Source organism: Pygoscelis adeliae, unplaced genomic scaffold, assembly GCF_000699105.1.
Source record: "Pygoscelis adeliae isolate BGI_AS28 unplaced genomic scaffold, ASM69910v1 Scaffold363, whole genome shotgun sequence".
NCBI classification, from domain to species: Eukaryota; Metazoa; Chordata; class Aves; order Sphenisciformes; family Spheniscidae; genus Pygoscelis; species Pygoscelis adeliae.
In genome coordinates, this window is record NW_008824474.1 from 821,398 (window position 1) to 846,593 (window position 25,196).

General features: G+C 42.1%; 1 protein-coding gene across 3 annotated transcripts in view; it reads left to right on the top strand.

The window, feature by feature from the left end:
- Window positions 1-25,196, top strand: part of BBX (bobby sox homolog (Drosophila)) — a 145,403-nt gene that overhangs the window by 74,961 nt on the left and 45,246 nt on the right. For all 3 annotated transcript variants that reach the window (XM_009321372.1, XM_009321371.1, XM_009321373.1), the window contains 4 exons: window positions 6,066-6,236; window positions 7,841-8,083; window positions 14,356-14,554; window positions 20,365-20,432. In XM_009321372.1, coding sequence (XP_009319647.1) covers window positions 6,075-6,236; window positions 7,841-8,083; window positions 14,356-14,554; window positions 20,365-20,432 — 672 coding nt within the window. In that variant the 5' untranslated portion in view covers window positions 6,066-6,074. The remainder of the gene's footprint in view (window positions 1-6,065; window positions 6,237-7,840; window positions 8,084-14,355; window positions 14,555-20,364; window positions 20,433-25,196) is intronic.

Here is a 25,196-nt window from a genome sequence, read left to right on the forward strand (position 1 = left end):
CCATTAAAAATTAAGTAAGACTCGTTGCTGTGTTGCTAAGCATTTCATGTGGTGACAGTCTATCCCAAACCTCTGCTAGCAAGCAGGACTCCATTGAGTCTCAGCATGTCCCCCATTAAACCATCACGTCTCTGAAAGTTAGAAAGCTCATTAATGGCTTTCTGCTGTGAAACAATAAAGAATGTATTCACTGACTGGTCAGTAATTAGTGCCAACTAGTTTTTGTCCTTCATTATAGAAATATTCTGGTTCAGTTATTCCAGAGCTTAAAGAAATTTATTTTTTAAAAAAACCTTTTGTATTCATGTAGGTGTATTTTACTGCCAGCAATCTCCTTTTGCTTTTATTTGAAAATTCAAATACCTCTTAAGCCCACTAGACCTGTGAGAACATGAACTCATTTCCCAGTCTCCTGCTTCTTTGTTGAAACAGCTCAGTTCACTGACTTGGTAGCCCCCAAAACACCAAGCCATTAGTGTCATAGTTCGGTCCTCTTTTCTCTCTTTGGTGTTTGTTTTTTATAAAGCGCGAGAGAACTTACACAGTGTAAAACAGAGCAGAAAGTGTGGAAAATCCACTTGAAATTTTCCCTTTGCTCCTTTGTACCAGTAATCTGCATGGAGTCAGCTGAGGGCCCAGCTGGACTCCAGGAAACGTGGTTTTAAGGTAACAGGAGAACAGAACTTCATTTCCACTGTCCTCATGGAAATAAGATGACTGTTGCTGAAGTTCAGACATTCTTCCACGGAGAACCTTCCAACAGAGACTACACCATAGGCACAATTCACGTCTCTGGGGTCCTGCTTTTGCAGGTCTTGGATTTCTTTCTAGCCTATGTTACAACATGTGCCTTACAGTGCTTGGTTACTTTTAAAGACCTTTATAAGGATTTTGGTGTTTGTGGACATAGTTTGGGGAACGCCTGGTGAGTGCAGCTTGTTCAGCACAAGCACTGGTGGCATTCTTGGTGACAGATCAACTGTGGGGTGAGATAGTCCCAAAATTAGGACTGCAGAAGCTGGTCACCTGTCTATATCAGGTTTTGTAGATAGAGGAAGATAGGAGGAAAACAAAATTTAATGTTAATGAAGGCGATCAAACACTTGTTGTTAATGAACACTTAAAGAATTAAGGCTTGCATACAGTTGTGTAATTGAAATAGAAATGTATGCCGTAAAAAGCTACAGTCATGCTTTTCCCTGTTCCCACCACCACCACCATCCAGCTCTTTCCTTAAGGAATCTTAATATTTTTCTCTGAAGCCCTGTTAGGTATATGTATTTATAAGACATCCAAGAAAACTGTGATTCTTTGATTAATGTTTCCAGGACCAGAAAGGAAATAATACAGCCAGCACAAAAAAAAAAAAAGAAAAAAAAAAAGTTAATTTTTTTTTTTACTGGTGTAATATCTGTAACGTTTGATCTGTATCTGAACTAAAGGTAGGTGTAGAACATCACCCTGAAGGTACCGCTTGCTGTCAGTGGATCATGAATGTCAGCCTTGACAGGTATCCTCTGGTGATGTTATAAAGCATGTGTGGCTTATTTTAAGCAAAGCTGTCCATACTTTTGTCTTGTCTTGTTGGAATATTCCTACTTTCTACCTAGTGTCTGTCACACTTTTTGTCATCCTTAAGCTGAGAAATACCTTGTAAAATCTTGTTAGCTGGTTTCAATTGTTTCTCCTCTTGTGGACTTCTAAAAGCCAATTACATCTGCCTTGAAAGATAAATGATACTTTTACTGATACTGTAGAAGAAATTACATTTTTTTTGTTATATGGTTCATAAATTCCAGTTATTACAAACTTTGTACTTTGGGTGCTGTGTATCTTCTATACTTCTAAGCCCCAAATCATGCAAAGACTGCCCATGACTTGTTCTGTGACTTTCTGTGGAACTATTTAATGGTGAAGCTTAAACACATGCTTCAGTTCTTGTAGGGTCCAAGCCCAGCTCTGTTTTCAAAAGCTTGCTAGTAGAGATGCTTGCCAGCACTTGGGGATCCCTGAGAAGGAGAGAAGGAGCTGGTATTTTTGCTTGCTTCCATCTGCCAGCTTCCCATCTCCCATACGAAACAAGCAGCTAACTTGCTATTGATGTGTCGAGGGGGAAAAAAATCAGATAAATAGAATCTGAAGAGTCCACTAAATGGATTCCGTTGATGTTTTGCCATTAAACAAGTAAATAATGCCAGTAAACTTGCGCTGTCATTTAATCATACATGCATTCACTTGTCCATGGAGTGTCTTGTCTAAGTAGTTATGCTATGTCTTGCCAAAATCTTCCATACAAAAACATGAAAGTGTCCATGTTAGCTGTGTTTTGCATTTGACTGGATTTTTTTTTATGGGACAGCTTCTCTCATAACTATATAATTGTATGTGAATATATCAACAACTATGACAGAAATGCCCACAAAGTGTGGTGGTAGTAATATGGAAGATGAAGCAATCTGAAGGAAAACAAGTTCATTGTACTATGTCAGCATCCATTTTTTTAAGAGGAAAAGCCCCATGTGATGTAATAGAGAATTAGAACATTTTTCATTATGCCAATCCTACACTTGACTGAGAGACGCATCAGCAAAAAGTGAACACCAAAAAAGTCTCTGAAATGTAGGGCAAAACTTATGAGAACTTGCATAACCAAAAATGGGGGAAAAGGATTTGGAAACACAGAAATATTGAAAAATAGGAGCTGAAATAGTTTATCTGTTCATGTTATGAATGACCCCCTATTTTATGGGAAAGAAGAGAGGGCATAGAGGTCAGAGTAAATAGCTTGACATATTTAAGGGGCGGGGGGCTTCCAGGCCATGCTGTAAAAGTAAAGTTTGAAGTCAGTGTGTGGCCTCAGTCCTTCCATCAGTGAGGTTAAATCAGGAGGATTTTTGTTGCTGACCTATGCAGAGATTCACTCTGAAGTGGAAGCAAAGAGCGACTGTGTGTCTTTCTGTAGTAAATGGTGCCTGTATAACAGCCAGGATCTGACTTACTCTGTGTCTTGGATCTCCTAAATGCTTGTTCAGCTGATAGGGTAATGACCGGTCTTGCCAAACAGCCTCTTTATAGAAGAACTGCTGTTTCAGGGTGACAATCAGGGTAAAATGGTTCACAATTTAAGAAAATACTCTTGAATTCCTGGAGCTGAGCATACGTTTCTGTTTTAGCACGAATGTGCAGTGAGCTCTGGTTAATTTATTTTAGGGGTAACTGGGTGTTCAATACCTAGCCTTCATGCATGGAAAACAAAAATTATTCATGAGCTGGGCAGTAGTAAAGAGACATAACGTACTGAGAGCCCCTTTGGGATTTGCAAGGTGACCGGTACCTAGGGTCTGTGCTGCCTTGCCAAGCTCAGCGTAGAGCATAGGCAGGGCCTCAGGGGTGATGGAAGACACGTGTAAGATACACCGTGGGATCACTTAAGTCCTGTGAAGTTTTGTCTTGCTCATCTTTAGAAGGGCAGCGGGCAGAGAGGTGCCAGCTAAAGGCAATGCTGTTGTCGAAATAGCACTGAGACTTCAGCTGAGCTTTGTAAAGGAGGATCATGGAGCACTCTTCAAACATTAATTTAGCTTCACACTAACGAGGTAGAAGGCTACTAGTAGTACTCATCTTACTTAGGACTGACTGTAGGCAGAAACCGTACGATTAGCTTGCCTAGATAAGTCCGTGGTAAGGGCTGGAGTAGCTGACTCCCCGTCGTACTTGTAGCGCACTTATCCTGCTCAGAAATAGGCCACGTACTTTGTTGACTACAGTAATGGGCAGATCTGTGTAATTTAACAAACTCCGAGACTTAACGAATCTCTGCTATCCACAGGAGCTGAAGTTCCTGCTCAAACAGTAACTCAGCTACTTTGTTGATTTGTGTCTGAAAATACCCCAAACAAAAGCAAATGGTGGTTCAGCACTTTAGGAAGAGAGACAGATGGGTAGCACAGTGCAGTATGGTACATGGCAGAGGTCACGGTGGGACAGAAACAATGTCAAACTTGCATTTTGTGATACTGGATTGCGGCTTGAGTTTTCCACACTTTAATGTTATTTTAAAGCCAAAGTTGTTTGTTTCTGTGTATTTGGATCTGCTTTGCAAGTCACAGACAAAGATTTAGGTGAAATGGTGCATGATTATGTGCCATATAATACTCGCTGAAAAGACAGGAGTTGGTTACAGAAAATGAATAGAGGAGCGGGTGCTGTGAAATCAAAGTTTAAATGTGTTCCAGGTGGAAGCGGCGTGATGGGGACAGCAAAGTGTGGAGCTTAATGGCAAGCTGCTATGAAGTTACAGGGCATCCTTAACTGGTGGGGGCCAGGTACCGCTGACGAGCGGAGAAGAACTAACAAAATCTAATACACATCCAGGAAAATGCCATTTTTAAACGTCAGTTAAAATTTCTGAACCTGCTTCCTTCAGGGTTCAGTTGTTTCCTCCAGCAAGCAGTGTCTGAAGGTCCTTCAGCTTTCTGTGCTGTTGGAGTCTGTGGGGGAAGGAGCTGCTTACACACAGTTCTGGTGCAAACAGGGCATATGGCCAAAATGCCAGTGAGTTAACCAACAAGAAACACATGGAAGAGATCAGCCAAAAGCAGAATTAGTGATTGCTAAATGGGTGGGATATATAGGAGCGTGGCCGGAGCTGTATGAGCTGTAGCTACTGAGTGCTGCTGTGTGAGATGGTTCTGGTAAGGCATTCACCTTGACAGTGGCACCAGGGCTTGGGCAACTGGTGTAAGTGCAGGTGTCAGAGCTCTCTCTTCTGCCACTGTAGGCTGAAACATTAGTGCTCCAGCAGGCATCTTCCAGACAGCAGCATCCTAAAATGCGATGTGGCCTTGCAGTTACAAGGCTCGACCTCTTTTTATGCCCTTCTCCTGAGAGTCAACAACAGAGCTTCTGCTGGCTTCACCTGCAGGACCAGGACTTAGCCCAGCTTCTTCATCCTGCTGGCGAGAAGTCCCTGTGAGACTTCAGGGACTTCAGTTGGCTTTATAAAGATCTAGCTGGCTAACCGCTGTCCAGTGTCAGTTCGTTTTGATGTTTGTGTTGTTTTCTTGGAAAGCCAGCCATGCTCCTGTCAGGATTATCCATTGACAGTACACAGTGTAAACAGAAGGCTACGAAGGACCAGACTGTGTGCCAGCAGTGCTTGCTTCCCGTGGGCTTCGGTCCTTGGATGTGATGTGCTGGCTTTATTTATTTATATATTTATTCGCCCCTTACTTGGGTATTAGCTCTTTAAGCTATCCCTTAAATTGGTAGTTAGCATGTGTTAAACATGTATTTTTTCTGAGAGGTAGTTCTGGGGTATTTTGTAGATGAGGGCACACACACAAGATAGGTGTGTAAGTATTACTTAGCTTCTGCGTGCACTTGGTTCAGCGGATGGCTTGTTTTGTTTGCTGTGCGGGGGCTCTTGTTGATGAGTACTTTGGAAGTGTCAGGGTAACTACTTCTGGTTGCTTCCTTCAAATTCATGTATTAAAATCCACTTCTCTTAGGCAGGGAGTCAGGTTTCCTCTATTGCATCTTTTAATGGCACTTGGGAAATCCTAGCTCATAGTGTCACGGGGTTCTGCATCAACATTGCTATATCTAAGTGCATGATTAACAGATGAGTGGCTGGCAATATGCTCTACTGCTAAAAAGAGGGATATCCGACATTTTCAGTGGCAAAATATGAAAAACTACAGTGGACACAGGTGTGGAAGAGCTGTAGAGTCTCTCACTCTCTCGACCAGTGAAGTGTGAGGGCTTTTATGCTATCCTTCAGACAGGAGCATATTCGAGAGCTGGACTGGCTGGTGTCCTTGCTTCGTGCTCTTAAATTGAGTATTGCTAGTTAATCTGGGCATTAGGTGGAAATGTTGAGATTGGAAAAGATACTCCATGCTGTTGTTGATAATTGGAATAAACCTCTCTCCGTTACCTTGCCAAAAAACTTGTAAGAGTCTTGCATTAGTGCCCCACATATTTGTCACTGGTTTAAGTATCTATATGATGGTCACTTATGCTTAAGGGTTTGTTGTGAACTTACAACTGTTTTTGCATGACAGGTCACAGTAATGAAAGGCAGTAGTAGGAATAAGGATCATTCGACAGAAGGAGAAGGAACTGGGAAGCGACCAAAAAGAAAGTGTCTTCAGTGGCATCCCCTGCTTGCCAAGAAACTCCTTGACTTCTCTGAAGAGGAGGAGGAAGAAGAGGAAGAGGAAGATATTGATAAGGTAGACTTCATTGGATGCTTTGACCGTAGAAGGTTAATGGTGGGTCAGATTCTCCCTAGCTGTGTTTTTGTTTTGTTTGCTTCCTGCTGTTCTCTTTTGTGAACAAACACAGCCAATTAAAAGAAGTGATGCTGTGCCCATAAGGCTATAAAGGTGAATAGCAAATAACACAAAAACAGTTGTCAACCACGCTTTTAAAATCTCGGACAAAACTCTGGTTTTTAGAGTTAGACTGTAAGAGTTTTAACAAGGTTGTTTTGATAACATGTTACACATCTTGGTCTTGATTGCTCAAGGTGGGTTTGCTCAAGGTGGGTTTTTCTGTTCACGCTTTCTAATTGTTCATTTTAGACATGAAGTTGGCCTGTGCTTAATAGCTGCTTCTAGTGGCTTTGAGGACATACCACGCTAATACTTTCCTTTCTTTTTTTAAAGATTAAAAAAATACAAACATTAAAAGAGAAAAAGAAGAAAAAGCTGTCAGCAATTTTTACTGTCTTTGCATGTGAAATTCAACTTATCCTCCAGAATATTGGGAGCACAGGTGGAATAATCTCTCTCGTTTGATGCTTGGTATTTTGGTATTGTTCAGTGATGCTGGCCTTACCCTTTTTTCGTAAGGATCCCACAACGTGGCATCTCACAAATGTACAGTTAGACTCATCCTCTGTAACAAGAAATGGGAATGGGAGGTGATGGGTTTTGGAGACGTGATGTTTCCATCATGTGGATAACGTTCATATCTGCATCTCCTTGATGCTTTGCTAAGGCAGGAAGGGAGAGGTCAGTGCTGAGGAGACTGCCTGGAGCCACGTACTGATAAGGAAGAGTGACCTTGACAAGGATAAGGAGCAACAAGGAGGAGCCTGATACTCCGAGAGTGCTTTCTATTGACCTTACAGGTCACTTGCCACAATGTGGCATAAAACAGCCATGTTGCAGTTAGGTAGGAGATGGTTTTCTGTCTCGTACAGTAATAAGTTTCATTCAGTCAGAACTAGTCTTCTGTGGTGCATTCCTTGCAGGAATGATAGGCTGGTCTGTGAGCAGAGAGAGCATATTTTGGTGGTGTGTTATGTTGAGATTTGCCCTCTGGCTCCGACTGAGCAGCTGTGCAGTGGCTGCACTGCAGCACAGCTCACGGGCCAAGTAATGAATGGCAGGAGATGGGGGAACAACTGTTACCTATGCACTTTCCTTCCTACGCATTGTGTAGTTGCAAACACAAGTGATTGAGGTCCAAAGCAGCTCTGCTCACCTCATCCCACTGAGATGATTTCTAGGTTGTGGGAAAGGGGTAGGAAGGTCTCCTCCCTCCAGCCCCTTTAGGACTGTTTACTAGAGAATGGTCCTCAGCTTAGAAATCTGCTCCACTTGCAAGTCAGAGTTTAAGTCTTGCAGAGAGCATGAATGAACCTTGGACCGTCAGGTGAGGAGGTGTGATGTAGGACTCCTGGTCTTCTGGACAGAACGGATGGCCTTTGGAGACAGCTGTGTGTATCCATGTGCATCTCCCTCGTTCACACACAGCATACACAGACTCTCAGTCTCCGTAAGAAGCGTGGATAACTGAGTTTACACCCCTTCCCTTTCGCTTCTCCTAGGTGCCGCTCCTTGGCGCTGACGGTTTGGAGCAGGATGCTGATGAAACCGAAGATGACGAGTCCTCAGAGCAACGAGCTCGCCGACCAATGAATGCATTTCTCTTGTTCTGCAAACGCCATCGTTCTCTCGTGCGAAAAGAACACCCTCGCCTTGATAATCGTGGCGCAACCAAGATCTTGGCAGATTGGTGGGCTGTTCTAGATCCAAAAGAAAAGCAGAAATACACTGACATGGCCAAGGAGGTATGTTCTGTCTGAATGGTGGATGTAAAGGAAGTTCATTGCATACTTGTCTGACTTCTGTTTCTCTGTGTATTAAATGTTTTCTGTGGGGTCTTTCTCTTCCCTGGGTTCCTCAGCTTCCCCAGTGGGATTATGGTGCCCAGAGCAGCTGCTGTTCTTGCTTTGATTCACTTGGTCCTTTGGACCAGAATGAAAAGAAATTGGTCTGTGTGGGCAAGCTAACCTGGCTCTAGTAGTCATTGGTACAAATATATGCGCTTTGTGATAGGTATCACCTGATAATTGGTGCGGTACAAGCATTAACATGTGGATAGTGTGTGGATAGTGGTCATTGAAAACAATAACATACAGTGCAGTGTCAGCTGAATAGTGATACTTAGCTCAAGCTGTGCATTTGCTATCGATAATACAGGTTGCTATCATAATACATGTGAACCAAACCAAAAGCATAGTCAACAAATGTAGTCCCTTTTTACCTTTGATGCTAAAGAATTGAAAAAATATTAGTGTTTCATGAAGTGCTCTCCCTATGTATTGTTAACCAGTTTCTGATAGAGCAAACTTTGGTGAGGCAGAGTCCGATACCCGAATCAGAGAGCAATACATAGCCAGAGTCCTTTAACTGGGAGCAAAGAAAAGAGATTTATCCCCATATTTCACAAAGTATCTTGACATCAACTTAAAATTTAAATGAGGCTTTTTAAGAAGTAGCTTGCTTGGTAAGCTGGCCCCAGGAAGGCTGCAGGTATTGACAGTAGAGTGAGAAAGAGACAGCCAGTTACTTAGGCTGATAACATCACCCCAGAACAGATCCCTGTAATTACCTGTGTGATGTAGATTGCAGGTAACCATTGAATTCAATCTTAGAAAAAATAATGGAGGGCCAGTGAGAAGGAAGAACATGTGTCTCATTTGTCGAGTAATGCTAGCACACTACAAGAAGTACAGATAGCTGTGAAATGATTGGGGAAACTATTATCCGTACCTGTCCTGTCACCTGAAGTTGTCTGCTACTGTTAACACATGTATATAAGGTCTGGCTGTTCAGTAGTTTGTGTGAGCATGGAAAGGTCCACAGGAAAAACGGAAGTGTTCTGCATGGCAGGTCCTTTTTGAAGCAGGGTCTGTAGTACGTCTGTAGTTCCCCACGTGTGACACAGTGTTGAAATACTTGAGTCTCAGCTTTGTCCAAGCATTCCTGATTTGTTGTGCATTCCCACTTACAAATTAGCGATGCTTCTTGAAATGTGTGGGAAAAGGGCAATTAGGAGATCCAGTACCGATACAGAGGAAGGAAAGATGAAAGTGAAGAAATAATTTTTGGAAGAAACAAACCTGGTGTGACTGTTTTTCTTAGCCTTTTGTCTTGCTGAAGGAAACTCATTCATTAAGAAGGAAAATAATTGCAGAACTTCTGTATGAAGTGACAGATCTAAAACTATTAATCATATTGTTGTAGAAATTATTGTTCATGTAGTGATTTATTTATTTTTCTTGGCATGAAGAACAAATTGCATATTCAATGTCAAAGCGAAACAATAAATCTACGTAGTTCACATTATTACAAGTAGTTCCAAGAATGTGTAGAAGAGAGATAGCATATAATTTTTATTCTTTAAACAGTTGTATGTTACAACAATAATTAGCATCTGTAATGTGCTATTGTGTATATTTGGACCTTCTTCACCAACAGGCCTGTTCTGTGTGTGTGTGTGGATCGGTTGTTTTGTTTTAACACTTGCTTTTGTAGTTAGGCTTACTGCTGAGACTGTCAAAAAGATGTTAATGTCAACTCTAGTGCGAACCATTTATTGGTATTTTTCTTTGTCCTAAAGGGAGCTCATTTAAAAGTCAAGAAGGTGAATGCTTTTGGAAGGACATAAAATTACCATTGTACCAATAATCTTCTGTTTTGAGTACCTTTATGTAAAGCTCATTGAGGCTTAAAATACAGTGGATGAGCGTCTGTTACTTAAATGTAGCTTTTCAGTGCCCTTGGACTTCCAGTTTTTACTGCATAGCCTCTAGCCACTGCCCTGGCAGGGTACACATCTCCCAACATATCTAGGACCCTGTGTCATATCCGCTACCCTCACAATATGTCTTGTGTACCCTGAGCATCTGAATCGCTCTTCCAGAGATACGAATGGGCCTGACAGAAGTGGTCCCTACTGCAGTGGCTACAACCCCTGTTGTTTTACAGTCTCAAGAATGTTTTTACTGCTTGAAGCCAGAGTTTACAAAGCCAGTTAGCTCAGATCAAGCTTCAAGCAAGCAGCTTTCAGTTTGTCACCTGCTTAGTACCACCAACTGATACTATGTCAGCAGTGTGCAAATCAAGGCATTGGCATATATTTACTTACACATATCTAGCTATATGCAAGGTCTAGGATTTTGGAAGATAGTGAGATACCTGAACACTTTGCCAAGTGGAATTATTAGAAGTTTTCTATTGGGTTGGACATCTAGCCGTGATTCCCACTGAGAGGATAATTGGGTCTATGGTTCATTTAGGCACTTTTGGAAAATCCTATTATGTACCTGCCTGTACCTTGGGGTGCCTTAACTTCCTAGAAAAACTCTCCCCATGATCTCTCTGTTTTCATTTTTGTGGTTTATGGTCTCTTGTAGCAGCACCTGCCCCAGAGACCTCATACTGTGCCTACAAGAGCTCAGTGTCGGCTTCTGCTGGTGTTTTCTTTAGGAGCAGGCTTTCTATTTGTATCCTACAGACTTTGTAGATCAACTTTGAAAGCTTCGTTCTAGAGGATTTAAGCACAGTAGCTGATAAATACTCCCAAGCGGAACAAGTGTTCCTGCCATTTGTTAGCATTTCCCTTCACTGAGGGGAAAATAAATTCTGGCCACTCATAAATATGATCCAGCATTTTTAGTTACTAAAATAATAGGGGTAGTGTTCTTCTGTTCACGCTTACTGGGAATATTCAGCTGCCTTGGAAAATATCCAGTGAGATTATTATTGTTCAAGCCCTGTTTCCCTTGCTAGAAAACACTTCGTTTTTAAATATGCTTTTGCATCGGCAAGATCCAGGCAGTCGGGATTGTTTCTTGTAGGGAGCAGCCTGATAAATCTAGGATGCTGCCATTCAGTGGCAGAGCTGAACACTTCTTCCCGTGAGTGCTGTCAGTGGTTTTGCAGGTACAGTCAGCCCAACTGGAAGCTTGCTGTCCTTGCTATGCCACTGCTTTGGCAGCCACCTCGGGGTAGGAGGGGACAAATGTTCTGGCTTCCCGGCTGGAGTCTGGCAAGTTCACTGGGTGACGTATGGACCATAACGTGTAATGTGAACCCTGCGTCTCTCAGGAGTGAAAAATGGAGTGTAGTATTTTCTGGGTGGGGGTTTTTTGTTTGTTTGTTTGGTTAGATCTCTGGGATCCATGTGACACTTAATAGCCAGTTGGTGGGATTTAAGCATACATGTAAAGTTAAGCACGTGCTAAACTGCTACCCTGAGGTGTAGCTGGAATCCACTTTTGATCCTGTTCCCACCACACTGGAGAAAGCAAATCTTTTTTTATTTGGTGATGAAAGCAACTCAGGGAGTTGCACTGAAGCACAGCACCTTTTTTAACCTCAGCTCTAAAGTGGCACCAGTCCCACCGTATAACGCATCCTTCCCCAGGCTTTCACAAAATAGAAATGATACATCAGACCGATCCCACAAACATGTCCTGTGCTTTTTTTCTCTTACCTGGAACTTCAGGACATGACCCTGCCAGGCTGTCCCTGCCCCTCCTGTGTGGGAACCAAGGTGGTGTCTTTGCATTCCAGGTTAAACTTACCTTCCCCCCCGCCCCCCCCCAAGTGACTTTAGAGATGTACTTAGACTGGCAGTGTTAAGTTGGTTTACTGCACTGTTGGTCAACTGGAGGAAAACAGTAAGCTTCGCTATTGCCTTTGGCATTTTCTCATTACTGTGTAGCTCATTTAAGTTATCTTCTCATGACCTGGCAAGCAGAATCTCACTTCATTTTAGGCCTTGGTCTAATAGTCACAAAAATCAATACTGAAAGTCTTTCTGAGATTTGGATTGGGCCCCTGTATGCATTTGATAAAACTACTTCTTGGCCATTGTTTAACTTTTTACATTTTCTTTTTCATTTATCTTGAGTGTTGAAACTGTGAAAGGGGCCGATGAGTTGTCCTCCCTCAGTTTGCTCCCTCCCTTTCAGAAAGTGCAGCTAATGGTCGCTTCTTGGCTTTTCAGAGGAAAAAATCCATTAATACACCACCTCACTTGAATTGCTCTTGTTGGAAACTGATTGAAAGCTTATTGCTGCCTTGTCTCGCAAATGGCATGCGTTCTGGTTCTCATTTGATGGGCAGCCTGTCGGCTTGTCAAATTACTCCACAGAATAATTCAATTACTCAAAGCAGCAATGCTGATATGAAGAGCTTATGTACCTCATTGCTAGCGATTCTGTGCTTTTCGCTCTGCAGGCTGGAAACATGATTTGTGAGTGGGCTGTGGCTTTAACAATGGAAGGCAAAGCTGCTTCTCTCTGCGTTTCCTTTCCGCCTCTTCCCTTACCCCCTTCCCTTCCCTCCACCAGGCTATTTTTGTGGTGTACTGAGCTCCCAAACCAAACTGAGGGAAAGGGAAAAGGGGCGAGGTGAGAGGTGTCACAGTCCTTAGTTTGCAGATTTAATACATATACCCTATTCAGAAAATACAGTGTGTATGTGGGTCAGCAGTCCCTGCAGATTTTTATTATTTATAGCCATTTCTATAAATACAGGACTTCACACAGCGGGTTCACACGGTGCTGTGCTTCTTGTAAACTGAATTGTTTTTATCCTTGCTGCAGTCTGGAGATAGCAAGCAAGATAGCAAGCTGATAGATTAAGATGGAAATGAAAGTAAGCAATACACATGCGATGGTGATCCTGCCACAAGGCATGCTGTGTATTGATCTGGGAAGACACTGCAGTGACTCTATCAGAGGATGAGGTTTTCAGTGCTATTTCTGTATTTGATACCCAAGGGACTTTTTTTCCCCTCTGCATGTGTTCCTGTGCAGGCATGTGCATGAAACATAGGTGCTTCTCTGTGCCGTAAGTGGGACTGATGACAGCTGGGTGGGTGGGAACATGTGTAATCATGGAAGACACTTCCTGCAGCTGCTCTGCCATGTACTTCAGGATAAAACCACTCTTTTGGTCGTTTGCTGCCATCGAGAGCTACCTAGCGCATGAGGAGGTATTGGGTTCCTTCTCCCTGCATTCAGCGCTGGTACTTACTGGGTAGGCTCCCACAGCGGCCAGTGCTGTACACCCGTATCAATTGTTAGGCAAACATTTGCAGCTGGAATGTGTGGCATGTTCCTCTGATTCGCCTGTTCTCCACCTGGCATAGCAACACATTTAAAATACAGAAATGTGTTCTTTTTATTGCTGTTAACATTCAAAAATCTTGTTTTGGTCTGGTTGGCAAGCTACTTGGAAAATGTCACTGTTGCATTTTGTGAATAAAATAGGTCCCCATCCTTACCCCTACCCCCCAAACTGTGTAGGATCCAGACCTTTACCCCCACACCCTCCCCCCGTGTGTAGTCTGGCTTGGTTCGTTTTGCTGCCTCATACCAAGAATATAGCAAACAACTGAGATGTGTGCTGTGTGTTCAAGGCCAAAGAAAGTCTTAAACGGTTCCAGTTTATTTTACGCAGCCATGCAGCATTTTGGCAGGAACGCTGGGATGATGTATCAGAAGTTACTGAAAATGAGATGATACTGGTTTTGGTTTATTTTCGGTGCCTGGTTTGGGAAAGCATATACTCAAATATTCTAAAATACAGAACTATTAGAGAAAAATGAGTGCAAGGTAAGAAGCATTGTGCTGCATTTACTGCTAAATGTATGTTTTCATTTCATTCAAACTAGAAAGTAAACAAAGATTGTACCTGCAAAAGAATTCAAATAACTGTCTGTTTCCCACAGAGAGTGAGCATACGAGCACTGGGGAGCAGTTTGCAGGATCAAAACTTCAGCCTGCTCTGGGTGATAAACCCACAGGAAAGGAAAGAGAAACCCCACTTTTCTAAATACAGTTCTACTTATCTTAATATTTCTTCTTAATAGATTGTGTTGGTGGTCAGACTCTAAGCATGTGATTAAACTGTTAAAAAAAATCAAGATATTTAAGGATTATTTACTGTATTAAATCCTCTTACACGCAGTGCACTCTATGGCCCTGTGGATAGTATAATGTCATGACTGGCATTGACTGGTAATTTTCCTTTTTTTTTCTAGTACAAGGATGCATTTATGAAGGCAAATCCAGGGTACAAGTGGTGCCCCACGACAAACAAACCTGTGAAAACCCAGGCATCCACTGTTACAAACAGGAAAAAGCTATGGGCCTTTGCATCAGACACTGCAAAAGATTTACCGAGCCCAAGAAAAGTGACAAAAAGCGAAGAAATGCCACAGCTTAACTTCGGGATGGCAGGTGAGATTTCCATCCATGTTACTCAGACATGGCATCCTCGTTTTGTTTGAGGATGTGCTGTTGAAATCGAACTGTGATACCAGTTTACTGCACATGGTACTGTAGTGCAATTAACTTTCATGTCCCAAATTAGATTGTCAAGACTCTAGTTAAACCTCTGCATAACAACTTCCCAAAATTTTCCTTAGTGCATGATTGCTTTCAAGAGTCAAGTCCAGATATATGGCATTATAACCCATATCCCATTTGGGGTCCAGATTTGATTGATTTTTAATTCCAGCTTATCTGCTGTTAGAGATTTTCATTTTCTAGTCAAAAAGGAATATGCTGATTGTGTGCATTCTTTTTCATAGAGCATTGTACTATGTTTGGTAATTTGCTGTTTACAAAAATAATTTATGGGTGTCTATGAAGTTGCAGGTGTTAATGTTCTTGTGGATTAATGTACTGCTGGAGCTAACTTCTTGTATTTAAATCAAGAGAAGAGTAATTTAATTTCACTTAAAATATGCTCTTTTGCCCATTATACCTTGGAGGGGCGGATTCTAACCTTTTAAACATTAAAAAAAAAAAAAAAAATTCAAATCTGTGAAAAAGGGTAGGGTAGGTGGGGCGCCTGAACTGGTGAAAGGCAGATAATCTCTCACTGATATCCACAAATAGCAGAACTGTTGCAATCCTGACCTTGAAATACAGAGATATTAATGTTAAATACTGGCAGCTTAAGAACCTAACAGTCAAGGTAGAAAATAATTTTTCCACCACCCCCCTTTTTTCTTTTTTTTTTTTTTCTTTTTGCTGTTTAAAGTTTCTAATTTTACAAATACTGGTGTATTTGAAACTTTGTCATATCCTACCTAGTTTATGACAAGTGTGTGGCAGATAGGACTTTTCCTCTTAGAGAGATCATGAGCTGAAGAGTGGAAAATGGTTTTATGGAACAAGCATAAAAGGATAAAAAGGGATAAAAAGGTATGTATACCTTTTTGCCAGTATAGTGGTATGACAATTCCTGTAATGAAATTCCTTCTGGCTATGAAGGAACTGTGAAATGTGATCAAAATAAAGTTTTTCATGCTACATAGTTATGATATATGGGAGACTAGTTCTAAAAATCGCAAGCCCCTTCATCCCATTCTGCTTTTGCTATCAAAGGAGTAACTTCTGTGCTCCTTAAAGGTTTATTGACTTAATGCAAAGAACAAGTAATAGGCCTTGGTCTACCTGTCTGCCATCCCCCACTGCTCCTGCTGGGCTATCCAAATGTAGAGTTTCTGAGTACAGAGGGATCTTGAATCAACACCTGTCAGAGCAGAGGACAGAGAACTTAAGAATTAATTAGAAATGAATCTAATCCTTTGTTTTCTCTATAGAGCCATTCATTTCTGAAGAAGGCCCTTTTGAGCTACGTGATTTGATTTTTTTTTTTTTTAAATTTATTTTTACTGCAGACTGACTCAATGAGCATAGTAATTCATAGGGGTCTCACTCCAGCCCTCGTGCCAATGAAGGCTGGCTATTTCTTGAGTATAACGACAGCTTCTGACAGAGATGTTAGCAGCATCCAAATCATGACAAGTCTGCCATGCCAAATGGATTACTGTTTTGTCAACTATATACCAGTTCGTGCTAAATATGTTTTGTTGTGTTCTTCTCTCCTTGACTTCACGTGATAGTTCAATTCACCTCTGACTCTTCTATCCAGCACAACCTCTTTTAAAATCCAGGCTGTGTACTAGCTGATGAACTAAAATGTAGCTGAAGCACCTCAGAAGCACTTTTACCTTTGAAATGCTACTGACTGTCTTGCATCTTCAAGGCAGATAGCTTCCTTAGGACAGGAATTATATGATTCCAGAATCATTCCAGGAAATCTGTTCTACTTGTTGGTAGTTGTTAATCCTGTCTTGATTCCTTTTTACATATTACATTTCATTTTGGAAAATGTAATATATAGAGAGTAAGATGTTCCTTTCCTTTTTTAAGTCCCACATGGCCCATATCTCTCATTCTACTTTTGGCATTCCAGCAATAACCACCCCACTTTTAAGCTTCACGTGTTGACCTACCATTGTGTCAAGAACCTGAGGTGTGGCACCAGCATTGGGCTTCCGACCTGCAGACCCACTAGCTGTGTCTTTGCTCATCCAGCCTGGAAGTTGTAACTGAGCATGTTTTTCTCATGACATGGCTCACCTGTGGTCTGTTTTAGGGCACCGAGCAAAGACAACTGCTGTTCACAGGTGAACGTGACCATTGTAGCATCTACCCTCACAACTACAGAGCTAAGTGAGCAACAGCATTGCTATACATATGTGCAGGGTTCCCAATACTTTCACATTTCTGCATCAGAAGAAAACCATCTGAGCAAAAAAGCTTTTTAGTGAAGCAAAGGGTGGAAAAAAGACTTTTCCTAGATTAGGCAATATACTGATAAAGATGCAATTTTTGTTTTTTAGAAGGAAGCTTAATTCTGCACCCAGGTAAAAGTTAGTTGAAACTGGTACCTGCCGGCCGCCTTTCTGCTTAGTTCTTCCTCAGTTCTTTTCTTTCCTCTGACTGAAAAATTGTGATGATGAACAAGCCAGCCTGCTGAGTTTCTAACCAGACCAATACTAACAAAGTATGTCATTCCCAAATAGTGAGATGGTTTGACGTTTCATCAATATTAAAAGCAGTTGAGAAAGTCAAGAATTGCCTCCCATTCTGCAAGTCAAATGTGTGTGCTATTTTTTTAGCTGTAAATTGCTTTAAAATAGCACTTAAAATTCTTAATTTGTCGTACCAGTAAGTTCTTAGTGCCATAAGAGAAACATTGTTGTGCTGAGAAGGCACTATAAACATACGACAGTGTTTGCATATTTACATTTTGTCTTCCCTTAGATGAAGTTATTTTGTAATTTGAAACCTTAGTGGAAGGATTTTTGTTTTTATCATGATCAGACATCTAAGTGCCAGCCTTCTGCTACAGCTGCAGCATAAGTATTCAAGTTGTTGAAGCACCAAATTAAACTTCCACTTTACACTTAGCTGTCATTTTTTTTCCTTCCTCTTAATTTTTATATTTAAATAAACAGTTTAAGTATTTGCTTACTTGGGGAAAAGACAGTCCTATCCTTGTCCTGTTACGATAAGCTGCTTATTTGAAGGGCAGAAAGCTGAGACCACCAAGAAGGTATTTAGAAGAGGGGGAAGAATTTTAGAGCCATAAGCTGGGTGTTCTCCAGTTGGCCAAAACTGAGGAGAGGGAAGACGATCCACAGGTAACTGAAGTGAAGCACAAGAGAGCAGCTGGGAGCAATCAGTGTGATCTGGGCTTAAGATTAAGTGCTATACTGCGGTGTGTCAGGCAAAGTGTTTTCAGGAACTGTAGAGAAGAGTTAATGCCATTGAACAGAGCACAGCTCATCGGACGTGGCTGCCCTGCTGGTCATTCACGTACAAGAAAGATGAACTCCACCTGGAATAACCAGAGAGGAGAGCTACAGGGATCACTGGGACTGTGGGAGATGAGCATGCTTTGATGACACCGGGAGATCTTGATTTGCTTAGGCTAGGAAAGCAAGTGGAAGAAGAGTAGGGTGACTCCTGTAAACGGAGAAGGAGAATACCATTTAGGGAGAACAGTTATTTAATCTTAAAGAAGCGGGGACCAGAAAAAAAGTGTACCACCTGGCCCTGAGTAGATTTAAGCTGAAAACTGGAAGAAAGCTCTTAATGTCTTCCAGTGGGAATAAAGAAAGTAGAAAGCAACCAGCCAAGCCCTTGCTTTTTCATGTGGAGCTCAGTAAGTTTATTATGGGCCTGGAGATCTCCTCCAATCTCTCCTTCCTCCAAATTAACTTGCCTGCTCAGGCATTATCTTTCAAGATACATGTTCATTTCTCACTTCTTAATTGCTCTGATGTCCTCTTGTTTGAAGGACTGAACTGTTTCTGATCAAGTAGTTTGATGGCAAAAAGTGCTGTGCTGACAGGCTCGCTTCACTTACGAATCGTGCTTAGGTACTTGCTGGCCCTTCCCATTTTCTGTCTCCATTTCTTCAACCACTTCTTGTTACTAGATCCTGCACTTCTGACAGTGCCTTGTCTCTTTGTAGAAACTTAGTATCTTTTGTTCCCTTTTCTATTTAAAAGTAAAAAGTTTAAAAAAAAAAAAAAAACTACAGAAAACCCACTCACCATCTACCTGTTTATTATGGTAAAGGAAAAAATTCATTCCAGTTGGACACTGGGTTTGAAGCCAGATGCTATTTAGGCTGTGTTCTTAAGATAATGAGCCACTCTTCTATCCTTGAGATTAGTGGATGAGCCTGGCTTATTCACATTGCTTTCCTCTGCTTCTATTTACTGCTGTTCTAAAAGAGTATTGAAAAAATTTACCCTGTGAATGTCAGTGCGAGATGCTGCCTGAGGGAGAACTTTTGGCCGCATCTGTGGTATTGAATTAAACAGCACCAGTGAGTATTCCCGTGAGCTGGACCTTGATCATCTGTAGCACTAAATAGTTTGGAGGTTTACAGGTACAGGTTTGGCCCATGTCAGCTGAAAAGCTCAACAAATTCCTCGGCACCGCTCATGAGTGGGAATGGGCCAGGGGATTTCCTGGTGGGCATTTTGGATGCAGCTATTCCGCATCTAAATTTTGCATAACAAAATGCAACCAAATGGACACGGGTAACTATGCCACTTGGCCTCCATTCCAGGGAATGGTCCCAGGCATGTGTAATTTATTGTTGTAGAGAGAGTTTTTGTATAGTTTAGTGAAAGGAAATTGGAAAATGTGAGTGCATGCTTAGTGAAACCTGGGGAAAGTTACTTATCTTTGGTGTCTCATCATTACTGAAGTTGGTGTCTCAGCAACACAGCAAGGATAATGCTTCCCTTTTTCTCACGTTGTGGCTGTTGTGCAAGACATTCGGGCCACAGACTGTCTCCCTCTCTCTACGTGACACTGTTAAATCAGGCCTCTGCATTGCTTCCAAGGCACTCCCCCAAAACCAGACAATTAGTCTTCATAATGATGAAGAGCAACCACTGTTCTGAGTGCAAAAGCCACTCCATGAGTAATGCAGTGCCAGTGTTCATTGCTTTCACTTCTTGTTGTCGTTTTCCGAGCTCCTGAGGTGCGGGAAGGCTGTCAGCATCAAATTCTTGGAGAAAGAACATTTATATCTCCATTTTACTTTCCTCAATTATATATTGTATTGGCAGGGCAACGAGTAGGCAGGCAGCTTGCCTGGCCAGTGCCTGTGCTGTTCTGGCACAGAGGATCAAGTGCTTCATGCTTCAGAGCTGTCAGGCTGGCACTTTTCACCACTAAATGCAGCTCGAAATTAAAGGTGAATGAAAATGGAAATTTTGCGTCAGAGCTTGATCATGTCATTTTGTTCCATCCTTTTACTGGTTCAGTGGCTATGGAGGGGAACCACTCCCTTGGTAGGAGCATCCATTGAGCTACAAGCGTGTGTGATATTAGAGCATCTTTGTGTATATTTATGCATGAGATCATTGCAGTTGCTGTTTTAAAGATATCCATCTCTGTAGCACATAAAACCTTTGGCAGTAAAATTGTAAATCCACGCAATGGGGTGTTAAGCACACAAATCCAATTAAATCCTTCAAACAGCTTTGAAGGCCTCTCCCAGAGGGTACAGAATGGTTATTTGTGATTCTCTTGAACTGCCTTTTATGGCAGTTTGCTTAGAGTGTCTGTGACAAGTAGTCTTCTGGGGGTTTAACGCTGTAAATGGTAGGTTCTTTAAACAAGCAAATGAATAAACTTAAGACTTGGTTTTACTCTTTTAACAGATCCTACACAAATGGGAGGCCTGAGTATGCTGCTTCTAGCAGGGGAACATGCCCTGACTGCACAAGAGGTAAGGAACTCTCTTCTCTCCTTTACTGCGAGCCCTCAATTTAAAGAGAGCTCTGAAGAGGAGTAATTGACCAGTGGTAAATGAAAGTTAAGATGCATCTTGGGTAACCTCAGGTGGGACTGAAGTGGGAGCCCTGTGATATGAGTCTTGTATTCCAACCGTGAATGTAGAGGTTAGGCCCAGTTTTTATATCGTTTCCTTATTAACTCCGCTGACTGAATATTTGATCAGACCTGGCAAGTCTGCCCCATAAGAGGATATTGTCACAGGTAGAAGGGTTGAAATACAGTGACTGTGTTAACAAACAGGTGGTTTGCAAGCTCTTTTGGGCAAGGATTTAATATGCTTGTGCAATGCCTCACACACCTGCGGCCTTGGCACTAACAGCAAAATAAATACCTAATAATTTCCATACAGTCACTGTCATTATATATGCATTCTGAAACCATGCAAGTGCTAACAGGCTATCAAAGTATTGCAGTCTACTCCTATTCACTAAGTCTTTATGTCTAAAAAGAAGTTTGTAGTTCAGTTGCCATCACAAACATTTTGTTTTTACAAAGGAGTCTAGTAAATAAAAGTGTTCCTACATATCTCCAGTAGTGCAGAGATCCCTGGTCTTTATTTAGACTGATTATTATTTATGATCTATTTTTTGGGCCAGCTTTGAAATTTGTTCAAGAGGTGGCTTGTATGTTGGGTGAAATAGGTAGTCACTGCCATAAATCTCTAGCCTGGAAAGCAGAGCCATGGAAGTGAGGAGGGTTTCTTTTTTTTTTTTTTTTTTTTTTTTTTGTTATTGGGAGGAAAAGCAATAATTAACTATCTATATGTGATACCCCCAAATGCAAAATGTGTAGTGCATTTGAGATGGGTTGCTTTGTACTGCCAAGACTGAGCTAAGACTCCTCAATGCTTTGCACACCAGTTTGAGCAGTGGAAGTCTTTATGCAGATGTGGGTACTGGCTTTCTGTGCTGCAGTATGAAAAATAAGAAACACTAGGGTAAGGTTGGCAGAGAAATGTAAAGAAATTGATTATTTTGTGCTAAAATGAGAATGTCCTGTAGTTTTCAAACTTTGAATCTCTCAGCTTGAAGTTTAAAAACTGTTTTTACTATGCTATAACATTTAAATGAGAGGGAAGGTGTGTTGTAGTCACAGATACTCAGTTCCATTAAGAAGGGTCTTTGCTATGGCCTTGTGAGTTGAGCTTTCTTGGTTTTACATGAAAAGTACCTCAAGTAGTATGATTTCAGATAGCAGTGAGGGAATAAAATCTGCATGTGGATTTAGAGATAAATCAAAAAGGATGTGTGATTGTTTTAGTATATGAATGTTTTTTTTAATCAGGATTTTCTTTTTTTTTTTTTTTAGCAAAAGACACATTTCCCATGTGCCTACATAAACCTCGTTTTTTCTGATAGAAGCATGCAATATGGCTTGTGATGTAACAGTTACTTTATGTATGAGCTATACTATGCTGTGCTCTTTTGGCCCTGTAGTCTTCTTTTGAAACCCGGCCCTCCACATTAAACAGGCAACTTGTGTAATCTGCTTTCCCCCAAAACGTAGAGCAAAATGAATGTCATAAATACTAGTTGAGGGATTTGTTTGGTGTTGTTAGAATCATGATGGGACAGAAATTAGCCCGTACTTATTAGTAAATTACCGTATTTTAATTGTCCTACACTATCTGAGAAGCAGGTATTTTTAATATATATTTTTATATGCATGTAAGTATATAAATATATGTTGCATATCTAAAACCCTGGCATTTCTTAAAAAAAAAAAAACACAGATGCAGTGTCATTTTTAAAGGAATGCTCTAAATGATATCACGTAGTCTTCATTATCATTAAAGCATGTGTGTATACATGTAAGATACACATGCATATGTATGGTTCTTCAACTGGTGGACCGCCAGACGTAAGATTACCTGTCAACATGCAGTTTGACTGCTTGTGCATGTGTATGATCATGCAGATTTGGGTGGCCTTGTAAGCATAGGTCTTAACAATTTTTAAGGTGATAATAGTATTTAATAGAAAGGAGGGTAGCATTGGCATAGGTTGCTCAGAACTTGGGAGAAGATGAGGAAATGATACCTACAGGTCTGCGTCCATTACGTCCATTACGTAATCCTACATAAATGTATTCAGCGCCCGCTGATTTTCTGTCAAGTGTATGTTAAATGGATGTATAGGGACTTTTCAAGTCAGGTGTTTAACCTGTGAGTTGTCAGGAGCCCAGATGTCAGGTAACAAAGTGAACAGGTGCCAGCGGGAGGACGGGAAGAGGCACAACAGCGATATTTATAAAATTGCCTTGAGGCTTCAGTCACCATCTTTGTGTGTTGCCGGTTATGTTCCTATTTTTGTAATTTTTTTCAATAGACTAGAGAGTTTTTCTTCTGATAACAGAATTCAGTGTCAGTACATGATTGATTTCCAAGCAGTGGCTGGAGTTACTAAGCAGATAGGCAAGAGAATCTACAGACCTTACCAGCAGTAAAACAAAGGACTTGGATATGCAGTGAGTTTCCACCTGGTGCTTGGGTCCTTTCATTAGTTACACAGGACTATGGTGTGTATATGAGCATATTTTGTTGAACGCCCGAGCAGAAACACCAGACGGGCCTGCTCCAGGTTCTGTCGTGTGCTAGGCAAAGCCAGGGCCTCACAGCAGGTTTATGAGCAGAAAGGCTGAAGCTGGGTGAGGAGCACTGAAGCTGGGTGAGGAGCATTCCTTGCTTGCCCGCTTACCTCCCTCCCTGCACATCTCCCTTACTTGCCCGTCAGGCCCTTTGCTTGCCTTACAGCAGCACCTAGTGGCCTGTCTGTGGGTTACCACCCAGAAATCCCGGAATTTGTAGCGTGGTCCAAAACCTGGCTCTTCTACCAGTTTCCCCCCCTTGCTGCTGCCTGGCACATCAGGGCGGCATTAAAGCCTCGCATCAGTCAGTGTGGAAGGTGAGCCAGGGGCTGTCCTTCGCCTTCGTTCGGTGTGATCCGTTTTAGAGCAGGTTACGGTAACCTGCAGGGAAAGGGAGGCTACGGAGGCATTACCCTTGTGGTTTCCTTCTCTTTGAGAGCAAAAGGTTATCTTGCATGCAGTGCCGGGTCTGCGCAGGGTGGTATTGCCCAGGGTGTAAATCAAATCTCTCAGTGCAGCTGAGGGTAAGCTGGAAGGAGGAAAGAGGAGAAGAAATGAGGAGATGCTGAGGACGTTTTATTACAGCAGGAAATGAGACGTATGCGATGGCACTATCTGTGCATCCATTCCCTCCGGTAATTATTTTAACGCTTTGATCAGGTTCAGCCTGGCAGAGGTTAGAAGTCCTGGAGATAGTAACTTTCCCACAGGTCAGGAGTGTGTGGGGAGCAGCAGAGTAGAAGAAACATGCTCAAATCAGTGCTTCTGTCAAGCAAAGGCAAGAGCATTAACTTTTAAAGATAACGGAAATTGATAGGAAAAGTATGGTTGTTCTAACCACAGAGTCATCTCTGAGTTACTGGGCACCAGCAATCTGTCCTTTACACACAAAGCTGTAGGATACCAGGCTTTGCATCTTCCACAGCTTGTGGTTCCTGTGCCACAAGGTGAACAAGCTGTGCCCAACCCCCAGCACGTGCCCTCAGAGGCAGCAAGAAGGCTCAGGACTCCCTCTCTGCACCTGCCTGGGGCGCGGGTGCCTTACAGCACTTGTGCTGCAGGGGCTAAGCCGTAATAACTGCTTTCGGAAGGGCTTTTCCGCTCCAGCACGGTGCTCCTGGGGTGGCACAGGTCAATGGCTCCCAACTCAGAGCTGGTTTGTGCCGTGCCAGCTCAGGCACGTGTTGACATGTTCATGTGGACGTGCCCCTAAATAGGCAGAGGAAGCTGCAAAGCCACGGTCTCCGTTATGACGGGTGGGCAGAGCTCAGGCGTGCGTGGCCCTGCAGCGCCTGCCCCAGGGAGCAGAGGGATTTCACGCAGCTTCCTCATTCACATCGCTTCTTCTAAGCAATGAGCTTCTCCTGCCTTTTCGTACAGCACATTGAATAGGCTCCGCTTGCAAACAAACTGCTTCAATAGACACCACAAACTAAGCTACGTAAGGCAGCTGGTCGAACTGCAGAAAATTTAAGTTATATGGGGAACCAAATCCCAAATTTGCTTATTCCTGGGACAATCCCGCCAGTGAAGTGGCCTGAAATAACCAAATGAGCGCTCATATAAGGATGCTGCTTGCCATGTCTATTTCACACCAGTGCAGGGACTCAGACCTTCAGAGATGGGTCACTCAACAGCAGCAAGTTCGGTATGCATCCCTGGTACAATCCGCAGCACTGCTGAGGCACAGACTTCTTAAATGTATCATACAGAAACATGAGAAGGGCAGTAATAAACATTACATCAGTGAAAACAGTAACACAAACCGCTGAAAAAGCAAAAGACAGGCATTAAAAATACATTATTTGTAACCCTTTGGGTCAGTATACTCCCATAGTACACTGATAAAACATCCTGCTTGGTGTTTAATAAATATAATGGAAGCATAGATCATAGGAGGCACTGTTACTGCTTGGTTTTATGGCAGGGAAGAAACAAGTTTGACTGTGTACGTAAGCAAATTGTCGTGTGGTATGGTTCCCCTTGGCCTGTGGGTTGCTACACTTGGATTTAGTGTTTTCAGGGGGGTATGGGTAGCAGATTCCTGAAACAAAATGCTACTGGTGCTCTTGCAGTGCTTAAGCGTATCGGACAAACAGCAGCAGGAGCA